This window comes from Hippopotamus amphibius, chromosome 15, assembly GCF_030028045.1.
Source record: "Hippopotamus amphibius kiboko isolate mHipAmp2 chromosome 15, mHipAmp2.hap2, whole genome shotgun sequence".
In the NCBI taxonomy this organism is placed as follows: domain Eukaryota; kingdom Metazoa; phylum Chordata; class Mammalia; order Artiodactyla; family Hippopotamidae; genus Hippopotamus; species Hippopotamus amphibius.
Window position 1 is genome coordinate 7,353,225 of NC_080200.1, and position 18,850 is coordinate 7,372,074.

General features: G+C 49.7%; 1 protein-coding gene across 5 annotated transcripts; it reads left to right on the forward strand.

The window, feature by feature from the left end:
- Window positions 1–7,358: 7,358 nt before the first annotated feature.
- On the forward strand, window positions 7,359–11,137 carry ACP5 (acid phosphatase 5, tartrate resistant). 5 transcript variants are annotated; one of them, XM_057710366.1, is made up of 7 exons: window positions 7,360–7,693; window positions 7,789–7,885; window positions 8,730–8,817; window positions 9,031–9,327; window positions 9,518–9,645; window positions 9,795–10,140; window positions 10,524–11,137. In XM_057710366.1, the coding sequence occupies exons 4-7, from the start codon at window positions 9,031–9,033 to the stop codon at window positions 10,800–10,802; spliced, it is 1,050 nt and encodes a 349-aa protein (XP_057566349.1). In that variant the 5' UTR covers window positions 7,360–7,693; window positions 7,789–7,885; window positions 8,730–8,817; the 3' UTR covers window positions 10,803–11,137. The 5 variants fall into 5 exon arrangements, with proteins under 5 accessions (XP_057566350.1, XP_057566349.1, XP_057566347.1 ...); XM_057710364.1 differs by lacking the exon at window positions 7,789–7,885; XM_057710368.1 differs by lacking the exon at window positions 7,789–7,885 and having other exon boundaries at window positions 9,200–9,327.
- The last annotated feature ends 7,713 nt before the right edge of the window (window positions 11,138–18,850 follow it).

The following is an 18,850-nucleotide window of genomic DNA, read 5'->3' on the forward strand; positions in this document are numbered from 1 at the left end:
GCCACAACTACTGAAGCCCGTGCGCCTACAGCCTGTGCTTTGCAAGAAGAGAAGCCACTGCAATAAGCCCATGCACCACAACTGAAGAGTAGCCCCCGCTCACCACAACTAGAGAAAGCCCGCACACAGCAACCAAGACCCAATGCAGCCAAAAATAAATAAATAAAATAAATTTATTTTAAAAGGAAAAGGAAACAGTTTCCCTTAAGTCTTGGGTTCCAATTATAGCTTAACTCTTCTGTTCCAATTATAGCTATTATGTTTCTTATACACCTAGCAAAGTGAAACATCATCTTCCATCGCTTTCAAAGAGGTCAGTGGATACATATTGGGGTCCATTCAGAAATGTAGTGGGTTAAAATCTCTTATTGTAGATGGCATTTATAAAAGTGGTATATTTGATTCTTTAATCTTAAATGCCTCCACCAAGCAAATGCTTCTGAAGTCCTTGGCAGTTGTTACACATATGAAAATTAAACATATTAATAAAGGGTTGAAATATGTTCTTTTAAAACATTCCAGTACTGCTCCTAAACTCAGCCAAATTATCACATTACTTTTCAACTTACCAGCCTGAAATCAATTAACCATCTCTAGAAGGAGACACAAAAATCTGGTAACTTTTGTTCCCGCCAAAGCAGAAAAGGTAGTTGGAGGACCAGAATGGGTGGGAGGCTTCTCACTGTAAACTATTTGGGATTTTCCTGAACTGAAAGTACAAGGCGGTGAGGACTTCAACTTTATCACTACTGTTTCTTTCAGATCTGAAGCAATTACAACCAAATATTAACATTTGCTTCTTTGTGTGATGGTACAGGGGTGTTTTAGGATTATCTTATGTGCCTTCCTGGTTTTTTTTTTTTTTTTTTCAGTTTTGGTAAAATACATATAACATAAAATTTAACCATCATTGCCATTTTTAAGTGTACAGTTCAGTGGCATTAATTACATTCTCATTGTTGTGCAACCATCACCACCATCCATCTCCAGAGCTCTTTTCATCTTGCAAAACTGAAACTATCTTCATTAAACACTAACTCCCCATCCCCCACCCCCAGCTCCTGGCACCCACCATCCCACTTTCTGTCTCTATGAATTTGACCACCCTAGGGACCTTGTAGAAGTGTAATCATACAGACCTTTTGTGACTGGCTTATTTCACTGATTATAATGTCCTCAAGGTTCATCCATGTTGTAGCAGGTGTCAGAATCTTGTCTATGTTTTTCAAATTAAAGTTAAATTAAAATCCAAGTTAGCTTTCTCTCTCTGAGCATCTCCATGATTCTGAATACGTTCCTCTCCCTCTAATCACCTACAGGTGAATGGAGTTATCACCTGCTGATTTTCAGCAGTGCATCAGGATTTAGCTCACAAGCCACCCTTTCCTTCTGCCTGCCTTCCACACCAGCATAGATCCCATGCCTAGTTTCCTCTGTTGGCCAGCTTTGGAATTTTTCAGGAATATACTTACCTCTATATTTCTTCTTCCACCAACTGGAATTCCTTTCACTGTTCCAACTGGGTAATATCGTAAGTGAGTTTTTTCAAGGCACTTTTATTTCTGATATTTCTTTATTGATTTCTTTATTTTGGCTGTGCTGGGTCTTAGTTGCGGCATGCATACACCTAGTTGCAGCATGGACCTCTTAGCTGCTGCATGCATGTGTGATCTAGTTCCCCACCAGGGATTGAACCCAGGCCCCCTGCATTGGGAGCATGGAGTCTTACCCGCTGGGCCACCAGGGAAGTCCCTCGAGGCACTTCTTATCTGCCAGGCACTTTTCAGTATTTCTACACAATCCATTTGTTCAGTACCCACAACTATCACAATCAGATCTCAGACAGATACCCCTACTCTTCCCATTTTAGAGGTGAGAAGCTGAGGCCCAGAAAGGTTAAGACACTCACTCCAGGTCACAGAGCTTTGCAAGTAGCAGAACCTGAGCTGCCTGCATTTACTTCTATTTTTTGTTTTGAATCTCACAGGGGATGAGTAAGTTATTTCTTTCACGGCTGTAGCTGAGATTTATCAGAATTCGCCCAGTGTACACTTAAGACTTGTACATATCATTGTATGTAAATTTCACATCAAAGAAAAGAACTGTAAACAAATATCAAACTCTAGTTAATGGTATAAGCACTGAAGCCTTGGCAGGAAAGTGTGCAGATGTCTGCAGCATATTAAAATAGGTAAAAAGTAAGATGGATGAGTGAATGGATGGATAGATATTAATGCAAATATATTCAGATGTTAACTGCAGTATCTAGGAGCAAGTGTGTGGGTGTTGGCTGGACAATTCTTTCAACTTTGCTATGTGTTTGAAATATTTCAGAATAAGATGCTGGGACCTCTGTCCTGCACTCCCCACAGGAAAACCTGTCTTATCCCATCCAGACAAGCAAAAGGCCCCTCAAACTCAATGTACCCACACTCAGGTTTGTCCACTTCCCCAAACATGGTTCCTCTCCCTGAGTCTCTTCCTTAGGTCTGGGTTCTCATTCTCCAGACCCAAAAGCTGGGGGTTGCCAGAGATTCCTCCCTCTCAGCACTGGGTCCCAAGATTTATCTTAGGGTGACCAACTGTCCTTCCGGATTACCCAAGACTGAGAGGATTCCTGGGATGTGGGACTTTCTATGCTAAAATCAGGAAAGTCCCAGGCAAACTGGGATGAGTTTGTCCCCCAACTTCTCATTTCTCCCTCTTAAATATGTTCAAATTGCCACTGCCCTCGTCTATAATAATAATATACATAATAGTGTTGATAAAAATAAACAGTAGTAGCTAGCTTATAGCGAGTGCTGGCTGTGGACAAGGTCCTCTTCTGCGTGTTCCATCTGTGGCAGGACTTTTTGTGCACACGACGGTTTGTATTGAACAACTGTAACATCACCAGTGTTAAAGATGAAGAAATAAGGCACAGGGAGGTAAAGCCCCTAGCCCGTAGTCACACAGCTAAATAACAACGGAGGAGCTGGAATTTGAACTCAGGCAGACAGCTGCAGAGCCCCCTGGTTCAACCACCTTTAAAGAGCCATCCTGGAGGGCTGACCCGACCATACCAACCACCTGGAGGCGGCGTCCCCCTCACTGTAGGCTCACCCACCATCAACAATCATCCGTTCTTTCATCAGGATGGTTATTTAGGTAAATACTGTTTTCCTGATTACAAAATCTTTTCTAGCTTATAAATTTTTTTTTCCGTTTGGCTTTTTTTTTTTAAGATCTTTTATTGAGATATAATTGACATACAATAAACTGCATATATTTAAAGTGTACAATTTGATATCTTTTTTCTTATTAGTAATGTATATATGGCAATCCCAATCTCCCAATTCATCCCACCCCAACCTCCCCCTCCCGCCCTTTCCCTGCTTGGTGTCCATATGTTTGTTCTCTACATACTAGCTTATAATTTTTAAAGAGGAATTCAATTAAGTAGAAATTAATAATTTCCCAGGGCAACCATCCCCAGAAGATACCACTCTTAATTTGGTTCCTGTGGGCACCAGAATTATTTCTTCTCAGTGAGTAATAACCAAACGCTTGTAGTTTTGTATCAAGATATAGTGTGACAGATGATGATATTAGATAGATAGATAGATGATAGATGATAGATAGATAGATGATAGAGACAGATAATAGGTAGATAGATGATAGATAGAAATACAGATAGATAGATGGATAGATGTAGTTAAATGGATATACAGATAGATAGATATAAATAGATATAAAAATGAGACTTCCCTGGTAGTCCAGCAGTTAAAAGTCCACGCTTCCACTGCAGGTGGCATGGGTTTGATCCCTGGTCTGGAAACTAAGATCCTGGCATGTCATGCAGCCAAAAAAAAAAAAAAAAGATATAGAAAGACAAAAGAATAAATAAATAAAAGATATAGATCTAGATCTGTCTGTGACTTGGTTTTTTCCAGACTGATCTTGTAAAAACACAGCTTGGACCCTATCCTCCAAATCTGTCACCCTCCAGATCAAGTCCACACTCTGTAGCTCCAGGCCATTGTTCCTGTGGCCCCTTTAGCTCCTGATCCCACCTCCTGATACCTCCCACCTCGGGCTCTCCGCACAACATGTACCAATCTGGTGCGTACCTCCTTTCCCTTCTGCTTGTCAGAAGTGATGCTAACCCCATGCCCCCCTTCTGCCCCCATTGAGTGTACACTTGTTGTCCACCCAGACCTGCTTTCATGGGAATTCCTTGGGCGGGGGGGATAGGTACTTGACAACCATAGAGACTGGGGAGTAGGTGATGGGGGGGTGTGCTAATTGAGTCAGGATGTCAGGGTAGTCTGAGGAAGTGGCATTGAAGCCAAGTATTCAAGGACAAGAAGGTGGGGGAGAGTAAGCCAGTGGAGGGCACAGCAAGTGCAAAGGCCCTGAGGTTGGAATCCACTGTCTTTAGCGTGACTTGTGCACTGTGGCCCCGACATGGAGATGCAGACATTGACATACCTCCACGAGTCCTGGACAGATTATCAAAAACAACGTTTGGGACTTCCCTGCCTGGCAGTCCAGGGGTGAAGACTCTGTGCTTCCACTGCAGGGGGCCTGGTCTGGGAATTAAGATTCTGCCTGGTCTGGGAATTAAGATCCTGCCTGCTCTGCAGACAGCCAAAAAAAAAAAAAAAAAACCAACCACATTTAGATCTGAAACACGCTGTAAAGGAGTTGGTGGAATACACTCAAGGGATGAAGCCGGGAAGGGTGGGGGGAGGATGCACATTCAGAATGGAGGGAAGAGCATGTAGAGCAAGGGAGCCCCTTCATTCCACCCTTCCCCAGATAATTCCTGAGCAACTGCCTATGTGGGCCCCAGATTCTAGATGCCAGAGAAACAGCAGTAAACACAACTGACCCAGATAGTTCTTGTCGCCTCAGACCTCATTCGACTGGGGAGCCAGACTGGAAACAAGATAAGTAGAGTTTGGTTCATCAGGCACTGATAAGGGCTACGGAGAAAACCACAGCAGGATTCGAGGAAGTCAGGATGGGGGTGGGAGGGTGGAAGGGGTGCTTTTGAGATAAGTTAAAGGACTTTAAAGACGGTGAGAGGGAGCCACGGGAGTAGCTGGAGAAGGAAGAGCCTTCTAGGAAAGTGGAACAGCAAGTGCCAAGGTCCTGAGGTAAGAGCGGGGAGGGGCGGGGGGGGGGGGGCTCCTATTCCAGGAAAGGTGAGAAAGCCAGAGGAGTGGTGAGAGCTGGGGCAGAGAGGGGAGGGGAGGGCAGGGAGGAACTCAGCCATGGGATTGACGTTGGTGCTGGGAAGCAAGGCTGGAGTGGAGGGGGAGGGAGGCTCAGAGCCAAATCCTGATCCACCTCCACAGAAAATCAGCAGAACTGGGCTCTCCTGGGTGAATGGAGGGAAAAGAGTTGACTCAGAACCCCAGAGGTGACCAGAGAGATAGAGCCAAGGAGTCACAAGTTTCATTACACACTCTGCACAAAGTCTGCTTTCTTTTCATGTGCATGTGCTCTTGTACTTTTTAATTTAAAAGATATAGAAAACGTCAACATTTGACAGTGTTAATAAACAGTATCCATAGGGACTTCCCTGGTGGTCCAGTGGTTAAGACTCCGCGCTTCCACTGAAGGGGGCACGGGTTCCATCCCTGGTTGAGGAACTAAGATCCCCGCATTCCACATGCCAAGGCCAAAAAAAAAAAAAAAAAATGGTATCAATAGCATCCCATTTTTCAGAAGACAAACGTAGGCATAGAAAAATTAATAGAAAAAAATTACCCAGTAGTGAGTTTCTAGGCAGACGAGTATAATCACTTTCCTTGTGCTTTTCAGTATTTTCCAATGTTTCTATAAAGATCCCCACATAATACAATATGATAATAAATTATATAATTTTGTGTGATCTCAAAAAAATACGGAAAGCATAGAAGATAATCCCTCAAACACCCCCAGACCTGCCACATGAAAAAGCAAATGTTAACATTTGATCCCAATTGCTTCAGATAATTTTTCTTTTCCGTGTTTGTGAAAGGAAACAGGAGGGATAAAGGTGAAGCCTCTCTCCTGACCACCCCCTTGTCCCTGAACCCCAATTCCACTCCCCTCCCTGTCTCCCCAGGAAACAATCGCTGCCCTGGATCTGGAGTGAGGTCTTTGTTTCCTGTGTTTACATTCAGACCACAGATATGTGAAGAGGAAGTTTGCATTTATTCCGCTGGAAAAAAAACTAGCCGTTCTTTTCAAGCAAAAATCCAAACAATACATACAGTATAAAATGGAAAGAGATTGCCCCACCCCACCCCCAAAGAATGGAAAGTAATTAACAGCTAGAATATAAATTTCACCAGCACGTGGGGCCCCAGTAGAGCAGGTTTTTCCTACCTATCTTGTTCCCTGCTGTGTCTGCCAGTACTGGGCATATGGCAGGTGCTCAATACATGTTGAATCCATGTTTATGTTTCTTGGATCATGCCTATTTTCAAAGTAAACTTTTTTGTTTTGGAGTAATTTTAGAGTCACAGGAAAATTGCAAAAAAAAAAAAACAAAAATAAAAAAACGAAACGAAAAAACCAGTGCAAAGAGTTCCAACATACGCCTCACTGTTGCCTCCATGGTGAGCATCATCTAGAACCATGATAAACCTGTAACCAGTTGTGTTATGATCCACAAAACTCCAGGCTTTATTTGGATGTCACCAGTTTTTTCCACAGGTGCCCCTTTTCTGGCTCAAGATCCCACATTCAGTTTGTCCTCCTGTCCCCTGGGTCTCCTCCAGTTTGTGACAGCACCTCAAACGTGGCTTTTTCATGACTGGGGCATTTTTGCAGAGTTCTAGGCAGGTATTGTGTAGAATATTCTTCGATTTGGGTGTATCTGGTATTTTTCTTATCATTAGCCCGTGGATAGGGGTGGCTGGGAAGAAACCCGGGAGATAAGGGGCCCTTACCATGACATTACGTCAGGGCCACGTGATACCAGTAAGACATCACTATGCTGTTGGCCTGGATCGTTTGGTTAAGGCGGTGTCTGCCGGGTGTCTCCACCGGAAAGTTCTCATCTTTTGTCTTCCCATACTTTATTGCGTCTTTGCGTCTCTTCCCAAAGGAGGCTGGAAGGGTTGCGCCCCAGTTCCCGAAGGGGTGTTTCAACTTATATTATTTGCAGTTCTAAGGAAGATTGGACTCTTCTGCCCTCACGCCTAGTTTAAAGAGCAGGAAACTGAGGCTGAAGATGACAGACTTCCTCACTAGAGGGTGGCGCAGCCCAGGGCTGAGGCCCCACCCACTGCTATGAGCAGGGGGCCGTGGGCGCCCCAAGAGTGCAAAGAGGTGGAGACTCTGCCTGCGTGGGCGCAGGGGGAGGAAATCGGGTCCCGGAGCCACCCTCCCCGGCTGAGCTGCAGCCCAATCGGCGGGTCTGGGCCACCCTCCGGGGTGCGTTACCCCCTGTTACAGAAGCACTGCCTGCGCCCCGGAGGCGTGGTGGCGCGCGGTGGCCCAGCAGGATCCCAGGGGCTCGCCGGCCGGCTCAGGAGGCCCAGGCCCCCCGCGCTTGCTGCCTCCGCCGCCGGGCAGCCCCTGGGCCGCCCCCGGCCCCGCCGGCGGGCGCCGCCTCTCTAAAGCCGGGGCAGCCCCGACGGCGAGCGCCCCGCACTCCTGCAGCTCGGCTCGCTCGGCCGCGCCTGGCCTTGACCTCTGGCCCCGCCGACGGCAGGTGAGACGGCCCGGCGGCGGGGGTGTAAACACCGGAGGCCTCCACCCGGAGGAGGGGTCTCCGCCTGCCCTTGTGACCCACTTCCTGTTTGTCAGGGCTGCTGGGACGCGAGGGGCAAACAGAAAGCCTGTGTCCTCAAGCCGTGAATGAGGGCCCCCCATCCACTCTCGCAAGGGGCTGTAGGGAGCCATCGTGAGTGTGCAGGCGAGGATCAGGGCCGGGAGGAGGGAGGCTGGGAGGGGAGCGGCGGGTCAGAGCCGCCGCAAGTGCAGGGGCCCCGCTGCCCCAGGGGGCTGAGGGTGCGAGGGTCAAAAGTCTGTGGTCACACGGCTTGTCACCAGCTGCCTCCTGCCCGGGTTCCTCCTGCAGGAATGGGGGGTGGGGCAGAGGGGAAGGTGTGGGGAGGACTTCCTGGAAAAGGATGCCCCTGCTGTTTGGGGGAGGGAGGGGGTGACCCAGGGACACAGCGCTCAGATGTTGTCAAACACACCTCACACACGAGACCCACAACTCAGCTGAGAGACACAACACAGACACACAACTCGACTCAGGGACACACGAGTCCCCATCCCACACACACAGCTCCCCTTGAGGACACAGGCGCGCGTCACAGGCACGCCACACAGGCCTTGCCGGCTCAGGGTCCACAGCCACGGGGACACAGGACTCCCAGGTACGCAGCAGACATGTGACCGAGGGAGGCACGCTTGGCTACACGCAGAAAACAGCTCAGACACACCCAGGCACGGGCAGACAAACACGTCCGCCGAGGACACGGGCACACGGGAGGTGCCTGGCTGGGGCGAGCAGATAGAGCCGCGCGCACGGGGCCCACGACACAGGCGCGCTCCCGTGGGCAGAGGCCGAGGCCGTGGGGCAGGCGCTGGCTGCGCTCGCCGGCCGGGCCCCCACCTCGAATCCCGTGTCCAGCGCTGGGGAACTAACTCCAAGGCTCACATGACCCAAGGGGAGGGCTTCTGGAACAGTTGATGGAGAAACTGCATCATCCTCTCTAATGATCCATTTCCGCCCCCAGAGAATAAAGGCCCGGTGACCTCCAGTTCTGCTCTGGAGCTCACCTGCCTCTCTGAGCCCCTAGTCGACGGACTCGTGCCTCCCCCAGGGTGAGTGCTGGGCCCACATACCCACCCTTCCCTGCCCTGCTGGCTGCACCCTGCCTGCCCCGTGACCCTCCCAGCCAGCTCTTGCCCTGGAGTCCTGGGAACTGGGCCACCAGGCGGGAGCCGTCTCCTCCTTTCTCAGAGCAGGGCAAGTGGGGGACCGGGGGTGGGAGGGTCTGCTACCCATGCTCCAGACGCTTGTCTCTCCCCTCCCAGATGGACGCGTGGACGGTGCTGCTGGTTCTGCAAGCCTCACTGGTACTCCCCGTGGTGCTCCCCGGGGCTGCCGGCACCAAAACCAACACCCGCGCCGCCCCCGCCCCAGTCCTGCGCTTTGTTGCTGTGGGTGACTGGGGAGGGGTCCCCAATGCCCCGTTCTACACAGCCCGGGAAATGGCCAATGCCAAGGAGATTGCCAGGACCGTGCAGATCCTGGGCGCAGACTTCATCCTGTCCCTGGGAGACAATTTCTACTTCACTGGTGTGCAGGATGCCAACGACAAGAGGTTCCAGGTGTGCGTCCGCCACTGGAGTAGGTGGGGGTGGGGGAGACAGATGGAGAAGCCACTCCACCTTTTGACTCTGGAGAGAGCAGAGGGAAGCTGACGCTTGTAGGCACGCTCAGCATCTTCCTTGTTCCTTGCCCCTGACTTGGTGGCTGCTTGAAGCTGCGGTGGGGGCTGCCCTCCTCTGTCTGCTGCAGGAGACCTTTGAGGACGTGTTCTCTGCCTCCTCCCTCCGCAATGTGCCCTGGCACGTGCTGGCTGGCAACCACGACCATCTGGGGAATGTCTCGGCACAGATTGCCTACTCTGGGATCTCCAAGCGCTGGTGAGCCTGCCCCTCCTTCCGTCCCTCCCCCAGCTCCACCCCGCCCCCCACTGGCCTCGCTCAGGTGGGCAAAGAGAGCCATCGGCCAGAGCTGAGCTTGGGGCTTCTCTGCCCAAGACGGGCACCCACCACCTCCATCCCATCCACAGGAACTTCCCCAGCCCTTACTACCGCCTGCGCTTCAAGGTCCCACGGTCCAACGTGTCCGTGGCCATCTTCATGCTGGACACGGTGACACTGTGCGGCAACTCGGACGACTTTGCCAGCCAGCAGCCCGAGAGGCCCCGCAACCTGGCGATGGCCCGCACGCAGCTGGCCTGGATCAAGAAGCAGCTGGCAGCGGCCAAGGAGGACTACGTGCTGGTGGCCGGCCACTACCCCGTGTGGTCCATCGCCGAGCATGGGCCCACCCACTGCCTGGTCAAGCAACTGCTGCCGCTGCTGGTCACACACAAGGTCACCGCCTACCTGTGTGGCCACGACCACAACCTGCAGGTGAGGGACCTGAGGGTGGGGCGGGAGCCTGGTAAGGGGTCCCCAGCCAGCCAGGGTGCCACATGGCATATTGGGGTCCTCCTCCTGTTTGGGAGCCCCCTGAATGTCCCTCTCCCTCAAACTCTATGCTCAATAACCAGAAAACAGCCCAACATTCCCTAAAAGCCCTCTCACAGGTCCCAGCTGCCAACTGATTGCTCAGATCAATACAGGTGGGAAACTGAGGCCCAGGGCAGGAGGGGGTGGGGTATGTTCCTTGCTCGAGGTGACTCTGTGGTCCGTCACAGGCCTGACCCTGGACTCAAGACAGGTGGACGCCAAGCCCGTGGTCAACTTCACAGAGGGGCTGGGGGCTCCACTGACCCTGTGTTCTCTGTCCACAGTACCTTCAGGATGAGAACGGCCTGGGCTTCGTGCTGAGCGGGGCCGGGAACTTCATGGACCCCTCGAAGAAGCACCTGCGCAGGGTCCCCAATGGCTACCTGCGCTTCCACTATGGGGCCGAGAACTCACTGGGTGGCTTTGCCTACATGGAGATCAGCCCCAAAGAGATGAGCATCACTTACATCGAGGCCTCGGGCAAGTCTCTCTTCAAGACCAAGTTGCCAAGGCGAGCCAGGTCTGAGCACCAGCACCAACGGGGGCTCCACGCTGCGGCCTGAGTTAGAGGTGCCGCCCTGCTGGTGGGTGGGTGGGCCCCGCTGGGACACCCCCACCCACCTGCCATGGGCAGGCTTTCTCAAGGGCCTGTGGTGCTACGGCAGAGCAGGAAGGAGAAGGACAGATGAGAAACTGTGGTTCCACATGGCCTTTGTGACAAGGATGCCCACATACATGAAAGAAGCATGGACACGTGTACCAGCCAGAGTACCAGGCCCCGTGGCCGGGCTCACCCTGCCTGAGTTCCAGGCACTGGGGGCCAGGGAGGGAAAGCCATCCCCTGGATCAGGCCACTTCTGTCACTGCCAAATAGTCAATAAAAAAAAATAGTTGCAAAGGCTGAACATGTGTCACGAGCGTCCCTTTCCTCACCTCCCTGGCAAGATGTATCTCCTGGGTTTGAAAAGGTGGGGACTCCCCCACTTGCTGGTCTGTACCTCCATCTCTAAGTCTCATCCATGAGACTCATCGCATCCTTATACATGGATGCGATTTTAAGTAAAGACCAAACAGAAAAAAAAGGGTACAAAGTGAAGCAAGCCTTCCTCCCCCAGGCCCAGCTCCCTAGCAATAGCCATCATCATCATGTTCTTTCCTTCCATAATAAAAACACCCCCCTTTTTTTCACACAAAGCATTGCAATATACACACAGTTCTGCATTTTTTTCCTTAAACCACAAGTCAACTGTTCATATCAGAACGTTCATTTTTGTTCATTTCAATATGGAATCAGTGCTATTCATATGGTTCGAAAATCTAAACTTTGTAGAAAGGTAAAATATCTCATCCCCTCCCTGACTGTCCTTCCACCTTTCTGGAAAGGGAATAGCTTTTTTTTTTTTTTTTTGGCACACGGGCTTAGTTGCTCCGCGGCATGTGGGATCTTCCTGGAGCAGGGATCGAACCCATGTCCTCTGCATTGGCAGGCGGATTCTTAACCACTGCCCCACCTAGGAAGCCCGGGAATAGCTTTTTATAAATGCCTTGGGCTTCCTTTCAGGATTTCTGTGTGCAAATGAAAGCAAACCTGAAAGGCTGTCTTTTGTTGTGTTTTGTTTTCCCCCTTTCCCATTGATCTGCACCTTGCTTTTTTGGTCTTGGTTTTGTTTTCTTTTTTAGACCAACTTCACTGAGGTCTAACTGACACATTCTGAAAGTGTGCAGTTCAGTAAGTTTTGCCAAAGGCACACACCCACACACCCACCACCACTATCAAGACGCAAGCATTTCCTGCACCCCCAAAGGTTCTCTTTTTCAATTTGCTGTTTCTGCCTGTTGTACCTGGAGAGCTGCCCATCAGCCCTCTGGGGAGCTTCTTTCTGCAGTTAAAGGCCCCACTGTGTGCCTGTCCCCACGGTCTATCTATTGAGGATTGCCTGGGCTGCTTTCAATAATTTTGCTATCCTCAAACAATACTGCCATAAATGACCCTGCACATTTATTTCCTACATGTGAAGATATGCTTTTAGGATAAACAAGATACATTCCCAAGAGCAAGACTGCCCTGCTTTTTTGACAGCCACAGAGTCTCTGCCTTATGTCACCAGCTCCTCGCTGGGGCCTGTGGAAATCTTTTCCAACCCTTCCCTCTCTCCAACATAGCTGCAGTAGGCACCCCTGGACCCATGCTTTTGTACATCTGCGCAAGTATGGAGGAAAACGTCCAGAAGCAGAACTATTTCAGGTCATGTTCCTGCCAAGAAATGCTGAAGGCAGAATGCTCACCCTGCACTGAAAGCTGCAGAGAAACCCAGATCCCCTCTGGGCTTCTGAGTTGACTAACACCCACCGCAAACAGCCTGAGCCAGCCAGTCACAGGAACTGCTCTCTTGGCCTGCCCTCAACGGCCACTTCAGCTGCTACGGAGCCGGGGACCCAATTGTTTGGGTCCGGCTGCCTGCCCACCTAAATAGCATGAAATAGCACCCTGGATAAAACATGTGAGGTCACTGAGTTCTGGGCGACGGGGGTGCAGCTCTCTCCTGAGTCAAGCATCCTTTCATCACTGCCAGATAGTCAATAAAAGAATACATGCAATGGTTGAACATGTGTCATGAGCATCCCTTGCCCCACGTTTCTCAGGAGAGGACAGAAATGCAGAGGTGATACCTTCCATTTGCTACTATGTAGCAGTCAACACTGCTGAGTCTGTTACAAGGTACATGTGTTACTATTAAAATTAAGCAAAGCTATCTTACCAAAATGCCAGCCCTGAGTTCCTTCCAACTGACACTACCAGTCAAGCTCTATGCCAAAAAAAACCCCTCCAACCCTTCCAATCCTGACCCAGGAGGAAAGAACCAGCACCATCCCGGCTTCTCAAAGGACAGAAGCTCAACAGATTAATTCAGGTGCCCAAGGTCATCCCCAGGAAGTGGTAGACCCTCAGTCTTAACCACAACAGTCGAGGCAGCTCACAGCCACCCTGCCTCTTCCCAGTGACTCAGAGGCTCCAGGCAGGCAGGGGTCTGAATCAGAAGTCAGCCCAGTGTCCCTGTTTGCAGGGCCCAGAGCATGGAATTAGCCCAACATCCCGATTCACAGGGTCCAGAAGGTGGAAAGAAGTGACACATCCAAGCTAACACAGGGAACTAGTGGCAGGGAGGGGGATTGCCCCCTCCCCGCAGCACCCCTCCACAATGACCAAGCACATCTACCAAGCATCAAGGACCCAGTCCTGTGCCAACCCAAGGAGCACCCAAAGGAATAAGGCAGGGTGGACACAGGCCCTCAGAGAGGGTTCCCTTCCAGCTCAGGAGACAATGTCAGCCAGCACACGGCCATGGTTCGAAAGATGCCTTGTAAATTACAGGAAATAAGATGGCAGAATTCCTTAAGACCAGTCACAGGGTCTCACCTCTCCCCACTCTTCCCAAGCAACGCATTTGATTCAACCATCACGGATATCATCTCCCCACTCCAGTCCTCACACCATGTGCTGGGCCTGGCACCACCACCCTCACCAAGCTAGTGGGTTGTCACTGAAGAGTCAGGCCACATCTAGCCACCCCTCCACAGCCTCCAAGGCCAAGACTCATGAATAGCAAGGTGAGAAACCTGCCCTGCCAAACAGCCAAACGCACTGTCATCAAAACAGCATGACCCTGGCTCCGGGAAAACATCCAGAGGGAATCCAGAAACACACTCAAGAACACATGAGAACGTGATGTAGCTTAAGGTAGCCTTGCAACTTCACAGCAAAGAGGTTATCTGCCTTGTCGGTTTGCCCAGAACAAAACACAGCCTGAACCCTACTTCAGACCGTATACAAAAATGAATTCCAGAGGAATCGCATGTTTTAGTGTAGAAATAAAATACAGAAGATGAAAATGAACATTCACACAAAGATCTGAATGAGACAGTTCACAGCTTCAGTCATAATCGTCCCAAACTGGAAACAACCCAAATGTTCACCAATGGTGAAAGGATAAACAAACTGTGGCCCATCCATACGACAGAATATACCTCAATGATGAAAAGGAACAACTATTTTTTTTCCGATCTTTATTGGAGTATAATAGCTTTACACTGTTGTGCCAGTTTCTGCTGTACAACAAAGCGAATCAGCTGTATTTATACATATATCCCCATATCCCCTCCCTCTGGAGCCTCCCTCCCACCCTGCCTATCCCACCCCTCTAGGTCATCACCCAACATCGAGTTGATCTCCGTATGTTAGGCAGTCGCTTTCCACTAGCTATCTATTTTATATTTGGTAGTATACAAATGTCAATCTACTCTTTCACTTTGTTCCAGCTTCTCCTTCCCCACCTCCCCCATGTCCTCAAGTCTGTTCTCTGCACCTGCATCTTTATTCTTGCCCCGTCACTGTGTTCATCGATACCATTTTTTTTAGATTCCATATATATGAGTTAGCATTCAGTATTTGTTTTTCTCTTTCTGACTTACCTCACTCTGTATGACAGACTCTAGGTCCACCCACCTCACTACAAATAACTCAATTTCATTCCTTCTTATGGCTGAGTAATATTCCATTGTATATATGTGCCACATCTTCTTTATCCATTCGTCTGTCGATGGACATTTAAGTTGCTTCCATGTCCTGGCTATTGTAAATAGTGCTGCAATGAACATTGTGGTACATGTACCTTTTGGAATTATGGTTTTCTCCGGGATCACTGGGTCAGTTCCAATTTTAGTTTTTTAAGGAACCTCCATACTGTTTTCCATAGTAACGGAACAACTATTGATAAACACAGCATGGACGCACCTCAAATGTACTAAGCTGAGTAAGAGAAGCCAAACTCAATAGGCTACATATTGTATGATTCTGTTTATGTGACTTCCTAGAAAATACAAAGCTATAGGAACTGAAAATAGATGAGTTGGTGTCAAGGGCTGGGAATGGGGAAGGAATTGACTACAAAGAGACAAGGAAATTTCTTTTGGGGATGGAAACATTCACTATTGTGATTGTGGTGATGGTTTTACAGATGTGTGTATATGTCAAAACAAGCAGTTTATTGTTTGTCAATTATATCTCAATAAAGATGTGGAGGAAGAAAGGGAGGGAAGGAGAGAGAGAGAGAGAAAGAGAGAAAGAAAAAGAAAGAAAGAGGACTTCCCTGGTGGCACAGTGGTTAAGAATCCACCTGCCAATGCAGGGGACACAGGTCCAATCCCTGAGCGGGGAAGATCCCACATGCTGCGGAGCAACAAAGCCCTTGTGCCACAACTACTGAAGCCCACGTACCCCAGAGCCCACGTGCCACAAATACTGAGCCCATGCACCACAACTACTAAAGCCTGTGTGTGCTCTAGGGCCTGTGTAGCACAACTATGGAGCCCATGTGATGCAGCTACTGAAGCTCACACACCTAGAGCCTGTGCTCCACAACAAGAGAAGCCACCACACTGAGAAGCCTGCACACCACAATGAAGAGTAGCCCCCATTCACCACAATTAGAGAAAGCCCACGAGCAACTAGGAAGACCCAACACAGCCAAAAAAGAAAAAAGGAAAGAAGGAAAGGGAAGGAAGGAAGGGAGGGAGGGGGGAGGGAGGGAGGGAAGAAGCAAAGAAAGAAAGAAAAAAGAAATGAAGAGAGAGAGAAGAGTAAAATGAGGAACAAGAAATGAGTGTTGACTTTAGCAAGTGTTTGGTTCCTGGCAATCTTGATAAGAGGAAGGGAAAGAAAAAAGAAGGAAGAAGGAGGGGGAGGAGAAAAGAAGAAGAAGGAGAAGAAAGAAAGCAAAACAAAACAACCAACAAACCTGGCAAACATAAAAGAATATAGGATTGTCTGTATATACTATGACAGAGTCACACAACAGTTACCTGTATGTGTACTGACCACTAAGTGGAAATAGCAGGCTGCAAAGTAACGTGTATAGTATGATTCCCATCCTGTGTGTATCCAGGTTTGTACAAGCACAAGAAAGGGTCCTCCAGAGAGGCACTTCCAAGGGCTACGCTTGGCAGTTCCAAGAGTAACACTGCCCCCTGGGGACTAGAGGAGATGGGTCTATGGGAAATACATCTCATTACAAGTTATTTTCCTAAACACTCCAATGATACAGCTCTTATCAAGACTGCAAGGGACCAAACACTTGCCAAAGTCAACACTCAATTCTCATTCCTCATCTTACTCAAACTCACCGCCGCATGTGGCACAGCTGATCACTCTCTTCGTCTTGAAATAGCTTCTGGAGGCTTCTGGAAGTGGACAACCCACGTCTTTCTCCTCCTACCTCACTGGTCTGCCCAGTCCCTTGCTGTCTCCTTCTCCTAACCTCGAAGGTTGGGGAGCCCTGGTCTCCTTCTTGGCCCTCTTCTTTTGCTGTACTTTGCCCCTTACCCCTGAAACCATGTGACCTCCTCTGGACCCAATAACGTCCATATGCAAATGACTCTCAAAATCACATCCAGATCCTTCTCCTGAGCTCCTGACTCCCCCTCCAAAGGCCTGTTCCATAGCCCCTCTTGCTTGTCTCAAACTAATCACAGCCAAAAACACAACCCTTGACCACTCCCCTAAATCCTCTGTCTTGAGCCTTCCTCATCTGAGTAAGAGACAGCACCCAGGGTCTCCACCCTTGACCCTCCTCTCTCCTTCACTCCCTCTTAATTTAAGTCCTATAGATGCTCTTTCTGTCTGTGTAACTTCTGCTCAGGCTTTGGATCCCATCCTGAGCACCAGCTTCCCAGGGTAGCCTTCCCTAACCTCTCAGGCTGATGCCGACCAGGGCCCTGGGCATGGAGGCTTTTTTTGTTTGTTTTTGTCCCCCATTTTGAAACAGGAGGGAAGGGGGCAGGGCACAACCTTTGAAAGATTGACATAGCCCGGGGACATAACATAAACTGATTAGAACCAAATGGGTCCAAGATGGCGGACGTCAACTTCCAGGTGCCATGACAGTTCCAAGGCTGACCATGAGGATCAAAAAGTGGGAGGTGACACAATTCCTGAATACTCCACCCACTCATTAGCATATGAAATTACCCAACCTTACAAAAACTGATAATCCCCATACCCTGGTGCCTTTCTCACCTTCTGAGATGGCCCACACTCTGCAGACTATCTTTCTCTCTAAAAAAATCTCTAAATAAATTTCATAGCTATCACTTTGTCTCTCACTGAATTCTTTCTCTGATGACACATCAAGAACCTGAGCTTCCTTAAGTCCTGAAACCAGGTGTGTGATCTCAGTTGGAAGATCTTGAGTTTTGGCCAGGTCTGAGTCCCGACCATGTGGGTTCAAGTCCCAATCAGGGTTTTGGCTGGGTTTGAGTCCTGTCCACATGGGTTCGAGTCCCAGCATGTGGGTTCAAGTCCCAATCTGAGGTGCACAGTTTCAATTTCTTGTAGGCAAGACTCCAGCTTCCATGACCTTCCCTGAGTTCCAAAGGGCCGATTCACACAGTTACTAATCAAGGGAGGCGCACCCGTGAAACCACATCAGGCAAGATTAAAGGGACCAGAGAAGCTCAAGATCAGGAGACCCAATCACCTAAGAATCTGCATACACCCTAATCCTATCAGCAACCCCACCCTTTTGAAACTTTGCAGAATAAAGAAGAATGCAAGATGGTTACTGCCTTAATCCTTATCACATACCTCTGACCACTACCCCTGACTATATAACCTCTCCCTATTGGGGGGGGGGGGGCACAGTTCTTGTGGGGCTAGCCTACTGTGTTCCCCCTTTGTCCAGCAAAGAAATAAAGCCACTCTTTCTTTCTCCTCCATAACTCTGTCTCCATATTTTCATTTGGCATTGGTGCACAAGATTTTGGCAACAAGACTAGTTTGGCAAGCCCCCCCCCCCCCATCATCACATGCTCTGAGATCCACACCCTCACCTCTGCTGCGCTGAACAGTGTAGCAACTGATCCTTTAGGTTTCTATCAAGCCTCTTCACTACATTGTGAGAACTGTGGAGCTCTGTTTCCCCCTCCCCCAGCCCCTACCTGCCTGTCCAATTTCATGTATTATAACGTCAGCCTTCAAAGTGCGGTCCGCAGACCAACAGCACGCACGTCACTGGGGACCTAGTTAGAAAGGCAGACTTCCAGGCACCATTCCTGATCTAATGAACCAGAACCTGAATTATACTAAGATCCACAAGTTCTTGTTATAGTTCGAGAAGAGCTTTTTTCAAGCTTCGCCCGCACTCTGATTCAGCCGTACAGGTATTCGCAGTTCCTCAGCACCCAGATATTTGAACGTGTCGGACATCAGGGACGCCCACGCGAGATGCGAGGGGCTGGGGCTTGAACTGGGAGAGAAGATAAGTGAAGATGCTGCAGCCAAGGGCGAGGCTGCCTTTCCATTGCTGCTATGGCCGGGTCCCCCGCTCCTGAAAAGCGGGAACCGCCCCCACGGGCGCTCGCCAGGAGCAGCGGCCACTCACTCTCCAGCTGTCAAATGCGGTCCAGCCCTCGCGCACGCGCACGGCGATCCCACCGCCAGGCCCAGAGCGCGAGTACGCGTGCGCACAGAGAAGAAGCTTAGAGGGGGCGGGGCTTACTCCCTGGGCGGTCCCAGGCTCGCGAGAATGGGAGGGGAGACATTTCCGCTTCCGTCGAG

Bases quoted from the DNA above. Each gene is read 5' to 3' on its own strand.
- ACP5 (XM_057710367.1), top strand. From the start codon at position 9,031: ATGGACGCGTGGACGGTGCTGCTGGTTCTGCAAGCCTCACTGGTACTC. The intron at 9,328-9,517 runs GTGTGCGTCCGC...TGTCTGCTGCAG, and splicing joins CCAACGACAAGAGGTTCCAG to GAGACCTTTGAGGACGTGTT. The intron at 9,646-9,794 runs GTGAGCCTGCCC...TCCCATCCACAG, and splicing joins TCTGGGATCTCCAAGCGCTG to GAACTTCCCCAGCCCTTACT.